The sequence below is a fragment of the Zootoca vivipara genome, chromosome 13 (genome assembly GCF_965207765.1).
Source record: "Zootoca vivipara chromosome 13, rZooViv2.hap1.1, whole genome shotgun sequence".
Taxonomy (NCBI): domain Eukaryota; kingdom Metazoa; phylum Chordata; class Lepidosauria; order Squamata; family Lacertidae; genus Zootoca; species Zootoca vivipara.
This window is the reverse complement of record NC_142596.1, coordinates 27,005,305-27,022,165: the sequence shown is the minus strand read 5'-3', so window position 1 is coordinate 27,022,165 and position 16,861 is coordinate 27,005,305. Positions and strand designations below refer to the sequence as shown.

At 47.6% G+C, this 16,861-nt stretch overlaps 1 protein-coding gene across 1 annotated transcript in view; it reads right to left on the bottom strand.

The window, feature by feature from the left end:
- Positions 1-16,861, bottom strand: part of ADAMTS7 (ADAM metallopeptidase with thrombospondin type 1 motif 7) — a 65,080-nt gene that overhangs the window by 28,507 nt on the left and 19,712 nt on the right. Inside the window, exons 13-16 of the mRNA XM_060282968.2 lie at positions 15,044-15,177; positions 13,248-13,368; positions 11,990-12,234; positions 6,565-6,706 (exon numbers count right to left, since the gene is read on the bottom strand). Coding sequence (XP_060138951.2) covers positions 6,565-6,706; positions 11,990-12,234; positions 13,248-13,368; positions 15,044-15,177 — 642 coding nt within the window. The remainder of the gene's footprint in view (positions 1-6,564; positions 6,707-11,989; positions 12,235-13,247; positions 13,369-15,043; positions 15,178-16,861) is intronic.

The following is a 16,861-nucleotide window of genomic DNA, read 5'->3' as shown; positions in this document are numbered from 1 at the left end:
GCAACGGAAATTGTGGGGTAACATTTGCTTGAGGCGACATCATTTCATCTCCCTGCAAACAAATCAGAACGAACACTCAATAAACAGTTGATGTTGTTTACCTTCCCTGCAAACTTTGTGGGAAGGATGCTCAATAAACATGTCATCTGGAAGTGACCCTGACCTGCATCCTAGACAGGCTTATTGACAAATATGTCCCATGGATTTTAATAGGATTTCCTCCCCCAACTGAGTGCGCACAATATTGCATCTGATCCTTGGGTGACTGTGTGAATGTGCACCAGCTCTGGGCTTGGACCTTGCAAATAGACACCACCTTCCTCCTCCTTACACCCCAGCCAGCATTGTTGCCTCTGGAGAGCCTCCTTTGCCATTTGTAAAATGCATGGCATGGAGGAAGCGGATACATAAAAGTTGTTCTCCCAGTCCCATAGTGCCAGAACTTGTGGACATCCAATGAAACTGAACATTGAAAGATTTGGGACGGAGAAAGTCTTTCTTCACGCAGGGCATAGTTAAACTTTGGAACTTGCTCCCAAAGCAGGCAATTACGGCCACCATCTTGCATGGCTTAAAAAGAGGGTTAGACTGAGGTTACCAGACGTCCCTGTTTCCTGGGGACAATCGCTGGATTTACAAATCAGTCCCCATACAAAATCCATTGAAGTTGAAAAGTGTCTCCAGATTCAAATCTGGTAACTTTAGGTTAGACAAATTTATGGAGGAGAGGGCTATCGATGATTGCTAGCCATGATGGCTTTGCTCTGCCTCCACAGTCAGAGGCAGCAATTCTTCTGAATACCAGTTGCTGGAAGCGACAAGAGGGGAGAGGGCTCTTGTGGTCAAATCCTACTTGTGGGCTTCCCACAAGCAACTGGTTGGCCAAAGGACGCTGGACTAGATGGGTCACTGGCCTGATCCAATAAGCACTGGGACGCGGGTGGCGCTGGGACGTGGGTGGCACTGTGGGTTAAACCACTGAGCCTAGGGCTTGCCGATCAGAAGGTCGGCGGTTCGAATCCCCGCGACGGGGTGAGCTCCCGTTGCTCGATCCCTGCTCCTGCCAACCTAGCAGTTCGAAAGCACGTCAAAGTGCAAGTAGATTAAAAGGTACTGCTCCAGTGGGAAGGTAAACGCCGTTTCCGTGTGCTGCTCTGATTCGCCAGAAGCGGCCTTGTCATGCTGGCCACATGACCCAGAAGCTGTACACCGGCTCCCTCGGCCAATAACGTGAGATGAGCGCTGCAACCCCAGAGTCGGTCACGACTGGACCTAATGGTCAGGGGTCTCTTTACCTTTACCTATGTCCTTATGTGCAGTCTCCCCACCCTGTTACTTGCAACAACCTGCCTCTTGCTCCTGTTGTGGGCTCCTCTACGAGACACAGAACATCCATTGCCTTGTCCTTTCCCCTCCTTATTGCCAGCTGACCCTTTGCTCCAGAGTCTCTCTCTCTCTCTCTCTCTCTCTCTCTCTCTCTCTCTCTCTCTCTCTCTCTCTCTCTCTGTGTGTGTGTGTGTGTGTGTACGTGTCTCCCTCATCCTTTCCCAGCTAGCTGAAGAGGAGGCACGTGGGGGTTGGCGTAGCTCAGTGGGGCTGGAGCTGCTCCTGGCGTGCAGGCTGGACAGTCCCCACGGGGGCCGGTCACAAGCCAGGATCTGATGTGCTTCTGGCAGCCTCAGTTTCTGGCAGGGAACCCAGAAGGCGCTTGGCTGGCAGACTTCCTCTCCCAACCCAGCAAATGAAGAAATCATCCGAGAGCTCCCCGCCTCCCTCAGCCCACGATTATGTCACCCGATTGCCTATCTGCCCCTTCTCCTTTCCCAGACCCAGGACCTGCTTAAAGGTTCCCTTTCATAGTCTGGCAATAACAATTCATAAGGCTAACAGGCCACAAACTATGTTTGGCGTCAATGTTTGCAGCACAGCAAGCACACCAGAGGCTTTGGGTGTGTGGGGGAGACCCTGGACGGGATCCCTGATTGAAGTCTGCTGGCAGCAGACCAATCAACAGCCAATCAGATTCAGGGAAATTCATCCTGCCAATCAAGCCTAGAGGAAAATCCACTTTCACAATCCCAAATGCACCCATATGTTTGTTAAGGGTGCTGGGAAGTACAGTGGTGCCTCGCTTAACGAATGCCCTGCTTAACGAAATTTCCGCTTAACGAAAGGATTTTTTGAGCGGAGGTTGCCTCGTCAGACGAATTCGTTTTATGAAAAATTCGTCTAGCGAATCACGGTTTTCCATAGGAATGCATTGAAATTCAATTAATGCGTTCCTATGGGGGAAAAAAAATTCAAAAAAATTTCAATGCATTCCTATGGGATTCGCTAGATGAATTTTTCGTTATAAGAAAAGACCCGTGGAACGAATTAAATTCGTCTAGCGAGGCACCACTGTATAGCCCTAGGAGCATAGGAGCTCAGGAAGCTGCCTTATACTGATCACAGAATTGTAGAGTTGGAAGGGACTTCCAAGCATCATCTAGTCCTGGGGTAGCCAACCTTTTTATACCTACTGCCCACTAATGCATCTTTCTTGATGGTAAAATTTCCTTACCGCCCACCAGTGCTCGATGGAAGAAGGATTCAGCTTGTGCTGTAGAACCCCCTACCGCCCACCCAGAATCCTGAAATGCCCACTAGTGGGTGGTAGGGACCAGGTTGACAACCTCTGGTCTAGTCCAACCCCATGCAATTCAGGAATCTAGCCGTCTGGATGAGAGTCCACCACTTTCCGAGGGAGCCTGCTCCACTGACAAACAGCTCTTACCATCTAGCTCACTTCTGTACCAACTAGCAGCAGTTTTCCAGCGTTTCAGGCACTAATCCCTCCCAGCCCTATCTGGAGATGTTGGAGATTGAGCCTGGGTCCTTCTGCATGCAAGGCAGCTGCTCTGCTACTGAGGGGTGTCTCTTCCCCTGTTTGTAGCTCTGTGAGGGATAAACTGCCTTCTCCAGGATTCTTTGGGGGCAAACCATGTGCTTTAAATGTATAGTGTTTATGCAGTCAAATATAAATACATCATAAGGAACACACACACAGAGACCCAAACCACCGCCCCAAATGCTGCTCTGGGCCTTGTCAAGGCGGTGTGACAGCATCTGTCAGAAAATCTGGAGCAGCGACACACTGCAGAGGAGTCCTGGAAGATGATCTGGTTTTAGCAAAAGGGACAGAGATGCCAAGAAAGAAAAGAAAAGAAAAGAAAAGAAAAGAGAAAAGAAATATTTGGCAAGTGTAACTGTGCGTCAGGCCCCAGTGAGCTGGGAGAGCTGAAAGAAGAGAATCTGTGTCCTCCCAGGTGACATAATCTGCCCCCTCTGAAGACATCCAATTTGCTGCCTCTGAAGCTCAGGTTTCTGGGCTTTTGTAGAGCTGGGAAACCCATCTGCACAGGGCCTTCCAGGCAGCTGTGATCCATCACACTGAATTTCTCAGCAACAGACTGGAAGTGGGGTAGCAGGGTGAGGGATGGGGAGAATGCCTCCCCAAGAAATGTTTTGCCCATACGAGGGAAACGTGCAGTAATGAGCTCTGAGTTGCGTCCCATCAAACCATGGAGCTGATGTTTTGCCACTTCTAGGAGAAGAGGAGGAGGAGGAGGAGGAGGAGGAGGAGTAGTTTGGATTTGATATCCCGCTTTATCACTACCCGAAGGAGTCTCAAAGCGGCTAACATTCTCCTTTCCCTTCCTCCTCCACAACAAACACTCTGTGAGGTGAGTGGGGCTGAGAGACTTCAGAGAAGTGTGACTAGCCTAAGGTCACCCAGCAGCTGCATGTGGAGGAGCGGAGACGCGAACCAGGTTCACCAGATTACGAGTCTACCGCTCTTAACCACTACACCACACTGGCTCCCAGTAGAAGCAGGCACACCATGTGTGGCAGGTTTGTAATTTATGGAGGAGGGCTATCAATGGCTACTAGCCATCATGGCTTTGCTCTGCCTCCACAGCTGGGGGCAGCAGTGCTTCTGAATACCAATCGCTGGAAACCACAAGAGGGTAGAGGGCTCTTGGGCTCGAATCCTGCTTGCGGGTTTCCCACAGGCATCTGGTTGGTCACTGTAAGAGCAGGATGCTGGACTAGATGGGATGCTGATCCGGGCTGTTCTTTTGTTCTTATGTAAGGGAGAGCCAAGTGCCATTGTAAACGTTTACCTGGAAAATACTGCCATCTGGACAACACTAGGAAATAGGGATATATGCATTTGCTTCAGAAGAACCTCATTCTGACCCCAAACCCTTCATGTCTGGATCAAGCAAACTGGAATAGTTATGAAATGTCTGATTTCGAATGCCGAGCCCTCCTATAACAATCCTGTCCACATATTGAGAAAACCAACGCAAACTTTAATCTGTTTTTAATCTATTGTTATTTTAACTTTTTAAAAGCTTTAAATTGCTGCCATTAATTTTTCTTAGTGATAGTAAACCACTTTGAGGTTTGTTGTAGCTTTACAATCAAGCAGTGTATAAATATTATGAAATAAATTAATTAAAAACCCTTTCCTTTTCCTTATTGCAAAAGGTCTGATCTTTGGGGGAACTGGGTGTGTTGCACAAGACCTCCCAAACCAACTGTAATTGTACAACCTGAATTAGCCACGACTGGATCCCACCCCAAAATAGTGGTAATTTGGAAGCATCCTAAGGAGAGAGTGAAGAAGCATCCTTAACTGTGCACTTGGTCCCCTCGTCTCATGCTTTAATCCAGTGTTTCTCAACCAGTGTGCCTCCAGATGTTTTGGGACTACAACTCCCATCATTCCTGACCACTGGTCTTGCTAGCTAGGGATGATGGGAGTTGTAGTCCCAAAACATCTGGAGGCACACTGGTTGAGAAACACTGCTTTAATCAAACGCTGCTGTAGAGGAGGACTCTTTCCCAGTTACCCCATTCAATAAGAGGCGGGGACATCAAAGGACACGGCAAAGCCTTCTGCTTTTCTGTTTTTCAAGCTGTCTGTTTCCAAAGAGGCCTTGACCAGCTGGCGGCAAGAGAAAGGAGCACATTGCAGCTGCGCAAACAGAAACCCATGTCCTTATGCACCACTGTGCATGTATTGGCACACACATTTGCAGAGAGTCAAGCATCCTGGACAAAGGGGCACAGGCAGGGTCTAAACACATCCAGCAGTGTTGCCTGCCTGATCGCTTTGATACATTTGCATTGAGAATTTATGCACTCCACAACAGCGTTTCCCTTATCCACAGGCTAGAGTGGGTGGCAGCGGGCCTTTGGAAACGCCTTTCCTTGCCGGCGGAATAAATTATCTTGCCCGCCTGCCCTTCCATCTTGCTCTCAGTTAGCTAGCACCTCAAGGCAGGGTGCTGCACCCCCCCAATTCAGGGATCTAGCTGAAGTGGCCAAACATGAAATACATTTGGTACTTCCTACCCCAGCAGTCTAGACAAGCTGCACCCTCAAGCAGGGGATTATGGACACCATTAAGGGATAGCAAAATTTTCTGGCTACTTCATTAGTTAATTGGTGTTTTTTTTTTTTAACCATATCCTTCCTACTGCAAGGTGGACTGTTGGGGGTTGGGGAGAGGATACGTCCACTTGCCTTTCCTGCCCCTGATCCTGGGCTCCTAATGCTTGAGAGCACTCTGTATTCCCCAATGCTTTTCCTACATCAAGACAGTTATCACAGCTGGGCCACGAAATGAGTTCATGGCTCAGCTGAGATATGCATTGAGGACACTGACACTCGGGGCTCTTAACAGTCAGATCCCAATTCACCACTGTTAGAAGAAGCCTACAGAGCAGTGTCCTGAGTCCTTCTGCCACCATTCATTCATTCATTTCATTTGTTCAGTGCTCTATTAAAAAAAATGCCTCAAAATTACTTAAAGCATCATAAAATACAAAACAGCTAAAATCAGCTAAAATATTATTATTATTCTTAATAATAACAATTAATTGCATTTAATCAGCGCTCTATTCAAAAAATGCCTCAAAGCCACATAAAGCATCATAAAATACAAAAACAGCTAAAAGCAGTTAAATAATAATATTAATAATATTAATAATTACAAAATATACCAGACACATATTTCCTAAAGTGCTCAATCAGCAATACTTTGAGAGAGACAAATCCTGCACACCACTAAAACAAAAGCTCCACAAAAGAGAAGAGAATCTTACAAAGTTATGATCTGAAATGAACAACCAGAAGCCTTGGAAAAACAGGAATGTCTTAGCCTGGTAGCAATAGGCTGACAATTATGATGCCTGGCATCTTTTCCTGGAGATAGCATGCCACTGTTGGGGAGCCACCACTGAAAAGGCCTTCTCTCTCTCTCTCTCTCTCTCTCTCTCTCTCTCTCTCTCTCTCTCTCTCTCTGCATCTCCCTCTGATGAGGTCTGAAGAGAAAGAGACTCTGGTGGTGACTGGGGGGCTCGGAAAAGGTTCACCTACTTTTCTGGATTTCCCCCAATGCATGAAGTTTCTTGCTGTGGCTCCTAGGCCAGAACGTGACCCCCCCCCCGCCACTTCTCACCAAACACTGAATAGTGAGATAAAGGCAAAGAAAGAGGCAGGCATCCTTACCTGTGCCACAGGTGGCTGTGCATTTCGTCCAGGGTCCGTATTGCCAAAAGAATTCGGCTGGCGTGATCTCATTCTCGTTCTCAGGTTCCCTTTGAATGGTGTATTGATAGCGGACTCCTGGGTTCTTCTCCTGAAATAAGAGCTGAGAGGCAAGGAAGAAAATGTTATTAGGCAGCATCCAGTCAGACGATATAAGAGGCGTTTAACGAAATGTGGTCCAAGTACCGAGGAAGTCTGATGTCCTGCCAAGAGAAAGAGGGCCAGCAGGAAAAGACCTTGAGATGCCTGCAGCAGAGGACAGGCAACTGCAAACTTACTGAAAGTTTAGAAAGTGACCAGTGTTTGCTTTTCACTGGATCAAGTTTGTCAATTCTGTTGAATGAATTAAACCAAATAGTCTTATTTGGATTTTGGGGGGGGGGAGGGGAGGGAGTGCAATTAATTGCCATAGTTTTGAATTTTATTGTGCTATCTTGCTTAGTGTGCCGGGCAAACTGCTACTCTGAATAATGCTTTTTACAGAGGAGAGGCACTGGGGGTGAGTTTATGGAACTAAGAGGGCGGTGGCCCGAAACAAATTGGGAACCACTGGGTTAGACTATGTCGCATTTTTGCAGAGCATTCATTCCAATTTGTTTACGGGGCAGTTACACAACAATGAGGATTCATCCTGATCTGCTTGCAGGGCGTCTGCAAAGTTTCATGTTCAATCATTCACTCATGCCACATGTTTCAGTACATGCCCTTGTCACTTACGTAATTGCAAAGTCTGTTGTTTGGGGTTTTTTAAGGTGGCTTTGTTGCCCTAGAGCAGGCATCCCCAAACTGTGGCCCTCCAGATGTTTTGGACTACAATTCCCATCCTCCCCGACCACTGGTCCTGTTAGCTAGGGATCATGGGAGTTGTAGGCCAAAACATCTGGAGGGCCGCAGTTTGGGAATGCCTGCCCTAGAGTGACATATTTAAGGCATTTAATCCACTGTAATGCCACACTGGTAAAGTTCTGGTGTGTGTGTGAACCCTTCTTGCAAAATACGGACAGTTTTCCTTCGTTTCCTCACTTTCTTCATCCGGGCCATTTAAATAGTCAAGTGTGTGTGTGTGTGTGTGTGTGTGTGTGTGTGTGTGTGTGATTTCAGCTCCACCCCCAGATATCAGCCGCAGCTTATCTTCAAACTTACTGTATTTGCAGGCTTATCTGCAAAGGCACACCTGCCATTGAAGGCTGTTTGGCTCACATCACCCCTGCGAACAGCAAGTCTGAGATAAGAGGCCCAAATCATTTCTCAGCATCCTTACAAGACTGGCTGAAGGGGGGTAACAGCCCTGAGATGTAAAACAGCTTCTCAGATGATGTTTCCAAACTGATTTCAGTTTGTTGTAGTGGTACGTGAATGCCCCAAGGCAGACTACCTGCAGGAGGGTTCAAGTATCAGTCCGTGCGGGCATACAGCTCTGGCAAAGGCATGCCAACTTAATTAAGGGCTTATCCACACTTATCTCTCGCTCTTTCCAGGCACAGGTCTCTGCTTAAAAGCTTCATGCCCAAGTGTATTTGGTTTTTGCCCCTGAGCTTCTCCTTCGATAACCCGCACTTCGGCGCTCAATTTGGGTTTTCTGAGGATTGTTCCATTGAGCTTTAAAGAGTGGGTTTTCACAGGGAAGGCTCCAGAGCCAAAGAACAAAAAGGAGTTTTAAAGCAAGGACTGTGGCCTGGAAAGATTGGAGGAAAGGTAAGTGTGAATAAGCCCACCCTCGAAGCTGCCATTGTTGCCAAAACTTTGTTGCTCTTGGAATGGACTTGGGCATTGGTCCAAGAGACTTCTCAGGGAATATTTTTTAAATAACATTTTTTAAAAAGGTTTTTCAATTCTGTTACAAATCCCAGGGAATGTTCCAAGAGATTATATGCTATAAGTCATTCCAAGGCATTAGCGTGAACATAGAAACTAATAATCTTTAAAAAGTCGGGGAAAGCAGTTTAAGGCTCCCTCCAAAGTTGTTTTTCTCTTTAATAAACCACGGCATTAACATTCATCTAACCCCACTCTTTGAACTCTTTCCCTTCCAGCTGGCTGGCATGAGAACTTTATAACTTTGTACCACTGCCTGAACTTGCTTTCTTCCTCCTCCCTCCCAGTTTTTTTCCTTTTGTGTCGTACCTTTTATGTCAATAAGTCCGAGTGCAAGGAGTGGGCTTATCCACACTTAGGTTTCCTCTGTGCTTTCCAGGTGTGGCCTCCGCTTTAAAACTCCGTGTCCAAGTGCCCCCCTTTTTCCTTCTTGAAAACACAATTGGAGCAAGCGTCAACCCATGGTAAACATGAACTGACGTTTGCTGCGATTTAGCTTTAAAGAGCACATTTTGGGGGACAGCTCAGACACAGAGATTTAAAGCGCAGACATGTGCCTTGAAAAAGAAGGGCCAAAGGTAAGCGCCAGCATACCTTCTTGATATTTGTAAGCCTCTCTGCAAGCTTTATCTTGTCTGAAAAGAGAAATTTGCAAACGTATGCAGAAATCGGAGGAAGGCTGGAAAAATTAGAAACAGAGAAATGAAATGGACAGGTTTGGCCACATTGAACAAGGGGGTGCCCTGGGTTTTCTGAGGACCAGCCAAGAAATTCTGATGAAAGTGTAAGAGTGTGTGTGTGTGTGTGTGTGTGTGTGTGAGAGAGAGAGAGAGAGAGAGAGAGAGAGAGAGAGAGAGAGAATTGAGCTTCGTTTGCTTCGGAGCTCTTTCCATCAAGGTTTAAAAAACACTCCCGATGATATACAACTGAGTGATGGGGGGAAAATGGGAAGATGGTTTTCTGGTAGAATATTGCTCTCCAACCAGTCCTTTGGCTTATTAATATTCTACAGCCTTAAATATGTCTGTGGGAAGGGAAGGGTATTATTTTGCTGTTTTAATTATTTACTTTTGTTTTTATCTTGTATTTTCTTCTGAAATCTTAAGATGAAAGGTAGCATAATAATAATAATAATAATAATAATAATAATAATAATAATGCTGCCTCCACAGTTGAAAGCAGCAATGCTTCTGAATGCCAGTTGCTGGAAACCACAGGAGGGGAGAGGGCTGTTGTGCTCAGGAATCTGGCTGGATGTTCTTTGATTGATTGATTGATTGATTGATTGACTTTATTTCCCACCTTTTCCTCCAAGGAACTGAAGGTCGTGTACATGGTTCTTCTCCCCCATTTTATCCTCACAACAACCCTGTGAGGTAGGTTCGGTTGAGAGAAGGCAATGACTGGACCAATGGTCACCCAGGGAGCTTCATGGCCGAGTGGGGATTCGAACCCAACACGCTAAGCACAATAGCTCTTAAGCAAAGAACACAAGTTATTCTTGGAACACAAAATTAATAACCTGCCAGGGCAGTGGCAAAAAAGCCCCCCACCCAAGCCTGGCATGCGTCCCCCATCCAACAAGGTGGTGTGATTTGGGAAGAGGAGAGCTCCCTGCCTGCCTGCCTGGTGGGTCTCAAAGCCAGCTCCTTTGTTTCAGAATTCACAAGCAGCTGGAGGAAGACAAGCAGGGGTCAAAAAAGGAAAAAGAATTCCTTTCCTTGTCAAGCTGGAAGGGGAAGAGAATGTTAAAGTAAACACCTCCTTGCAAGAGGGAGAGAAAAAGAATTAGCCCTGAGAAATCTATTTAACTCCTAAAGAGCTCTCCTGGGAAGTCTGGCTGCTCCAAAGGAAAGGCTTCCCTGGCAGCCAGGAAGACACCCACCAGACTTCCGTGCAGAAAAAAAATTGGCGATGAACTGTCCATACAGGGAGGGCAGGATCCTGTACCACTGACAGGAGGGGGCCTATGGTGGTCTCCGCATTCATAGCAGCCTCTGGAAAGGTCAGAGGCCCTTGGTGGTGCCTCTCCTCCTGCCCCCTCGACAAACCAGGCCAATGAACCAGATGAGGGTGATGGGAGTGACAGTTCAAGACATCTGGAGGAATGCAGCAACAGATTTCAATTTCAGCTGGGCAAGAGAGAGGCCAGGTCCACCCACGGAAGTCAGCAAAGGCTTCCCAGATCAGCAGGAACCTCCCGAATGCCAGACGCTGCCATTTCCAAAGTAACTCCGAGAGGACTGCTTTGCTCAGAACTTCGCACAGCAGCTTTGCAGAACAGAAGCAGCAAGAAGCATGGCTGGCGGGGGGCAGGGGCAGACAAAGCCTGTGAAGATGGAGGCTATGAAGCAATAGCCAGTTTATTTACATGCTACGTTTCCCAGAAATCCGTAGTGCTCAAAGCAGCTAACAGAAAAGAGACAAACACAGTTTCCGAAATGACAAAGTCCTTGTTCGCAGGCCATTTCAGGGAAACTGAAATATGGTTTAAAACTGAACCCTGGTGGTGCACATGGCGGCAATTGTGGGCGTGTGGCTTCTCCCTCCCTCCTGGCGCAAACACGCTGTTGTGAGCCAAGCCATAGTTTGTTCTTGACTTAATGCTAGTGCACTCTGCATGTTCACTATAGCTTAAAATGACACCCAAGCAAGGCTAAAGAGCTTTGTGGCACCTTAAAGTCTGACAAATCATAGAATTGTAGTGTTGGAAGGGACCCCAAGGGTCATCTAGTCCAACCCCTGGCAATGCAGGAATCACAGCTAAAGAATGCCTGACAGGTGGCCATCCAACCCCTCTTTAAAAACCTCCAATGAAGGAGAGGCCAACACCTTCACACCGTCAAACAGCTCTTAGCATCAGAAGGTTCTGCCTAATATTTAGTTGGAATCTCCTTCCTTGTAACTTGAAGCCCTTGGTTTGGTTCCTCCACACTGGAGCAGCGGAAAACAAGCTTGCTCAATCTTCCATGCGACAGCCCTTCAGATATTCATAGATGGCTATCACATCCCCTCTCAGTCACCTCTCCTTCAGCCTAAACATACCCAACTCCCTCCCCTGTTTCTCATAAGGCTTGGTTTCTAGACCCTTGATCATCTTGGTCACTGTGATTCCTGCATTGCAGGGGGTCAGACTAGATGACCGTCTGTGTCCCTCTGCAATTCTGTGAGAGCACAAATACCATACCGTTACCTACAAGAGTTTGGGAGTCAATTTCAATCAACTCTTTGTTGGCAGCAAAACAACCTTCCACTCCAGCTTGAGCTGGGAGGGGCTGTTTAAACACAAGCCAGGGATGAGCAGATTCCAGGACATGGAATCACCAAGGGCTGAAAATATGTTTATGACCTCGGCAGCCTCACAGCTGCAGTCGGAGAGTGAAGTCTCAACAAGTGCTGCTTTCCCTCGTGCCAAAAAGCAGGGCTTTAGGAAGCCGCACCTGTTGAATTTCTGCTTCACATATCTTAATTAAGTCTGCCCAACTCTGCAGCAGTGAGTCCATGAGAGTGGCAGAGACTGGACCCAGAACTCACAGGTTCAAAGCCCAGCACTTGAACCCTCTGCAAGTACCTGAATCCACACTGGTTCCTCCGTGGGGCCTGGAGACGTGAGGTTCTCCCAATTCCCAGTTCTCTCGTAGGTGAAGGTGGTCCCGGCCACCTTGTAATCGCCGTTCCATTGGATGGTCCAGCCGCCATTCAGGAAGTACTTCTCTGGATCTTCGCTTCTCAAGGCCAGGAAATTCTCTGCTTCCGCCACCTCCTCGATTTGGATCTCTCGTGCACCAGCTGGGATGAGCCCAACATCAACGTAGCCTGTTCAGGGGGATCAAACTCCCCATCAGTTGCAGGTTAACAGGACAAAAAGTAATTCTTTCTGTAAAGTGGAGTCAAAGTCCCTTTTTCTGAATGTCACCATAGTCCCCTCTTGAATGTCCACACCCTTTCCCAGAATGCCTGTCATTCTACTGTCAAAGGAAATGGCCACTGGGAGACCCAGCGCATGACTTTACCAAGGAATATTTTTTGGTGGAGGGGGGAAAAGGAGGAGGGATGTTTCTGAACAGAGCACATGAATGGGACAGAGGAAATCCTCCAACATTTGCCAAAGGAAAGCAGGTGATGTGAACACAACATTCATGGATAATGGAAAAACCTCAAAGAAGCGAGGGACCTCTGTGAGGTCTAGCCTCCTGCACAAAACATTTTGGAAGGTTGCATTTCAAAGCTCCCCCACTGCCCCAATCCATATTATTTGCACCTCTAGCTTCCATCAAGTGCACCTTTATATCCTTGTCACAGTGCATCTAATTCCACAAATGCCAAATTATCTGGAACTTCTCAAAAACGGATGGGGACTAAGGAGGGAAATGAGCAAGGTAGGTGTTATGTATTCAGTGGTCTGTGTTTGCCTGAGCTTCAGTCTGGACCAAGGATTCTGAGCCCCTGTGTTCTGATTCGATACATGATATCCAATCACAGAACATTTCAGGATTTGGGCCTCTGCCATTGGCCCTTAAACTCTGAGTCCTGATTCGCAGCTTGGAAGTTTAGACAGCCAATCACGTTGGGAGTGGGAGTGGTCTAGGCCTTCAGAAATGTATATAAGCAGTTGCTTTGCCCCTGTTGTCCAGTTCTGTTAGTTCAATAAAGGTTCTTGCTGTTATTAATGTGTATTGCCTCACGGGAACCCACCTATACTTCAGTAGGCATCCATTTATGTTCTGATCCATGTTCATTCATTGCAGGCGGCCCCATTTCCATTTCTATCCTCTGACATCCCACCTTATTCCCAACCGGGCCCCCAAATCTGGCGGAAACACCCTCACCCAGCCCATCGCTCTCCTCAAAGGTCTTCTTGACGGTCTCGCAGGTTGAACCATCCCCGCGGCACACGCCACATCGATCCTCCACGGCGTAGGAGTCAATCTCATAGTCACAACCGACGTTCTGAAAGGCATCAGGGAAGGGCAATGGGTTAGCCATGCCCCTGGCACCTCCAGAGCAACTGATGGGAGCCGTAGTCCAAAAACCTAGGAGGTGCTTGGGTGGGGGTCAATTGGATCTTCACACTGGCTGACTTCCGAGGCGAAAATCCAGGCTTGCTCTCTGGAAGTCAGGGCAGAAGCTCAAGGGCACATGCATTTATTACACAGCCACGGGAATTGCAGTGTGCAGGATATACATGTATAAAGAGATCATAAGTAAATACATAAATTCTAATAGGCTGCAGGGAGGAGAGGAAAGAGGCCAGCAGCCACTTTAGAATAGGCTCATGCACTGCCCCGACTTGCGGGGAGACCCTCTCTACCCCCACTTTTGTCACTTCCTGCTCCTCTCTGAGAAGCCAGAAGAGGCAAAGTATGGATTGCTCCACATCCCCATTCACCTGCCATCACTTGGAGGGTTGAGAATCCTTCTCTGGCGCACCAGCCTCTCTGGTCACTTAATCCGCTGGAGTCAGCGACAGGCTATTTATTTTAAAACTCTCCAGGGGGACCTTCCTTTATCAGGGAGAGAAGTTGCCAGGCTAGGTTTGGCAGGGGAACACTGGATTTGTTCCTTTCCTCCGGAAACCTTAGGCATCATCAGGGTTTGCAAGAAATTCCACGCTTACTGTTTCCATGGTCTCTTTCCACACACAGGGATCCTGCCTACGAGGGCAGTTTTGGCCACAATACAGAATTTAAAGTGGCTGGGTTCTAGATTGCACCAGTGTTCATAATATAATAATAATAAAATTTAATATTCATAACCCCCCCCCCAAAAAATCTGGCTGGGTTTCCCCAGCCACTCTGGGTGGCTTCCAACAAAACACCAAAATACAACAATCCATTAAACGTTAAAAGCTTCCCTTAAAAGGGCTGCCTTCAGATGTCTCCTAAAAGTCTGGTAGTTGTTTTTCTCTTTGACATCTAATGGTTCTAACTGGCATCTAATTGTTTCATTAGGGCGAGCCGTTTCTGAGCTCTGGGTGCAGTACTGTGCCTAAGATTTCAGATTAAAACTGCAGAGTGGTCGGAAAGGAGGACTTTTTCTGCCTCCCCACTTCCAGCTCCTCTCTGAAGATTGGAGAAGAGATCCTCATAAGAATATTAGGGGGTTGGGCAAGGGAAGGACTAGACCAGGCATCCCCAAACTTCAGCCCTCCAGATGTTTTGGACTACAATTCCCATCTTTCCCGACCACTGGTCCTGTTAGCTAGGGATCGTGGGAGTTGTAGGCCAAAACATCTGGAGGGCCGCAGTTTGGGGATGCCTGGACTAGACCATGTGAAAAATGAACATCATATTTTAGCTGCAATTCATTCATTTTCAGCTTTGTATTCTTGTTATAAAAAAGGCATGCCTAGACATTACATTGTTGTGCCCATAATCTAGGTTTAAGGTGTCATTCAGCTCCTAGCTTTCCTATCTCACTGGATTGCACCACCACCTTGGATTGCAGGGTTGTGTCTCTGAAGGCTCTCTCACCTGACTCACCATGCCCTGCATGTAGAATGTTAGCACTTCAATACACTAGTTTACTACATGCAGGGATCTTCTTACAAGGTGAGGGCTAGTCTCTATACTCTCTCTCTCTCTCCTCCATCCAGGGAGTCACACTTCCCCAAACTTCTGCCTACCTTACAGATCCCATTAATGCACATGTCTCGGCTTGAGTTTCCTTCATGACACGGGGTCCCGTCAATGACAGCGTCACGGAGCTTTTCTGCAAAGTACTCGTTCTCCGGGCGACAGTGAAGTTCGCAAGGGTTAACTGCGGATGTCAGAGAGAAAAGTCCAGACGCTTGACTGCCTCTCCTCTCCTCTCCTCAAGCCGTGTGGCCAAGGAACAGCTTGCCAGCATTAGGTATTCAATACACGTTACACATTGCTGGTCCCATGCAGAGATGCGGCGGGCACCCTCACTTTTAATTTTGAAAGGTTTTTTTAATATATACTGACCAGCCTGTGCAGCTGGTTAAAATGGCCATTGATTAGCTAGTCAGCTTAGTGAATGTTTTGTACTGCTTCTCATTTTAAAATATTTTAATATTGCTGTACACTGCCCTGATATCTTACAAAAGGGTCATATATAAATAATCTATCTATATAAAAATGTAGGCATTGCGTGCGCAGGGGTCATAGCCTTTCTCCGTAACCGCTGAACTGTAATGTAACAAATTTGGCCACAACGTTCCATGCCCATCAGTGAAAAAGCAAACCTTTTATACCTAAAATAATGGTTAAACACAAAAAAGTGGCGCCCAAATTAGACGTCACCAGCAGAAGCTCTGAAGACTCCAGCAGCATCCAATAGAAAGGCAGATCGCCCACTGCTGCCTCGAAAGCTGCGCCACCAGATGACATCACAAAATTCCACAGCAACCAACTGAAAACAGGCCTTTTGCAGCAACAAGGCCCAACATTGCCAAGTGGAGGTAGGGGCTTGCCGGGGGGTGGGATGGGGGGCCAAAAAGGGGGCAGGGATAGGTAATTGGTCAGAACAGGGTGGGGGGAGACACGGGGATGAAACCTGCCCTCTCCACAGTATCTTGCCTTGGCTTTGCAGACTAGGCTGAGTGGATTTAGGGGCTTGCCTGGGTGGGGGGTGGGGGGGCCGAATAGGCCACAGCATAGAATCAACTGAATATGGGCCTTTTATAGGGCCGTGCTTTTGGGTAGAATAAATACTATTTCACATAACACACGTGGGTAGGGGAGTCAGGGTTGGGACAGGGCAAAATTTTACAAAACACACGCATTGGGGGAATGATTGTGTGCAAAATGAACGGGTCACAGGGATAACCGGGGGGAGGGGGGTTGGACGGAGGAGAGGAGGGAAATCACAGGGGTAAGTGGGGGGGGTTAGGGGGAGGAGAGAGGGGAAATCACAGGGATAAGCCGGGGGATGGGGGGAAGAGGGGGCATAATAGGTCATGGATCAGGACAGAGTTGGGGGATTCACAGGGATGAGGGGGCAATCACAGGGATAAGCCGGGGGGTGTGAGGGGAGGAGTGGGGGAATCACAGGGCTACGTCATGGATTGGCACAGGGTAGGGGAAATCACACGACTAACCCACAGCAACGCATGGCATGGCCAGCTAGTTCTTCTATAAATAAACACACATTTATCTGAGCTAAGGCAGGCGCTGACTGATGAGATCTTGGCACCTCCTTGAGACTTTCTTGTCCACACAAGCATTTTCTGGCAGTATGGATTTTTATTTATTACATTTCACACCCCACTTCTCTCCTCCAAGGAGATTACGGTGGCGTCCATGGTTCTATCCCTTCTCATTTAATTCCCACAACAACCCTGTGAGGTAGGTTAGGCTGAGAGGCAGTGATTGGCCCAAGGTCACCAGTCAGTTTCTTGGCCAAGTGGGGATTTGATCCCAAGTCTCTCAGGTCCTAGTCACCCCCCACCCTCTCTCTCTCACACACACACAACCATGTA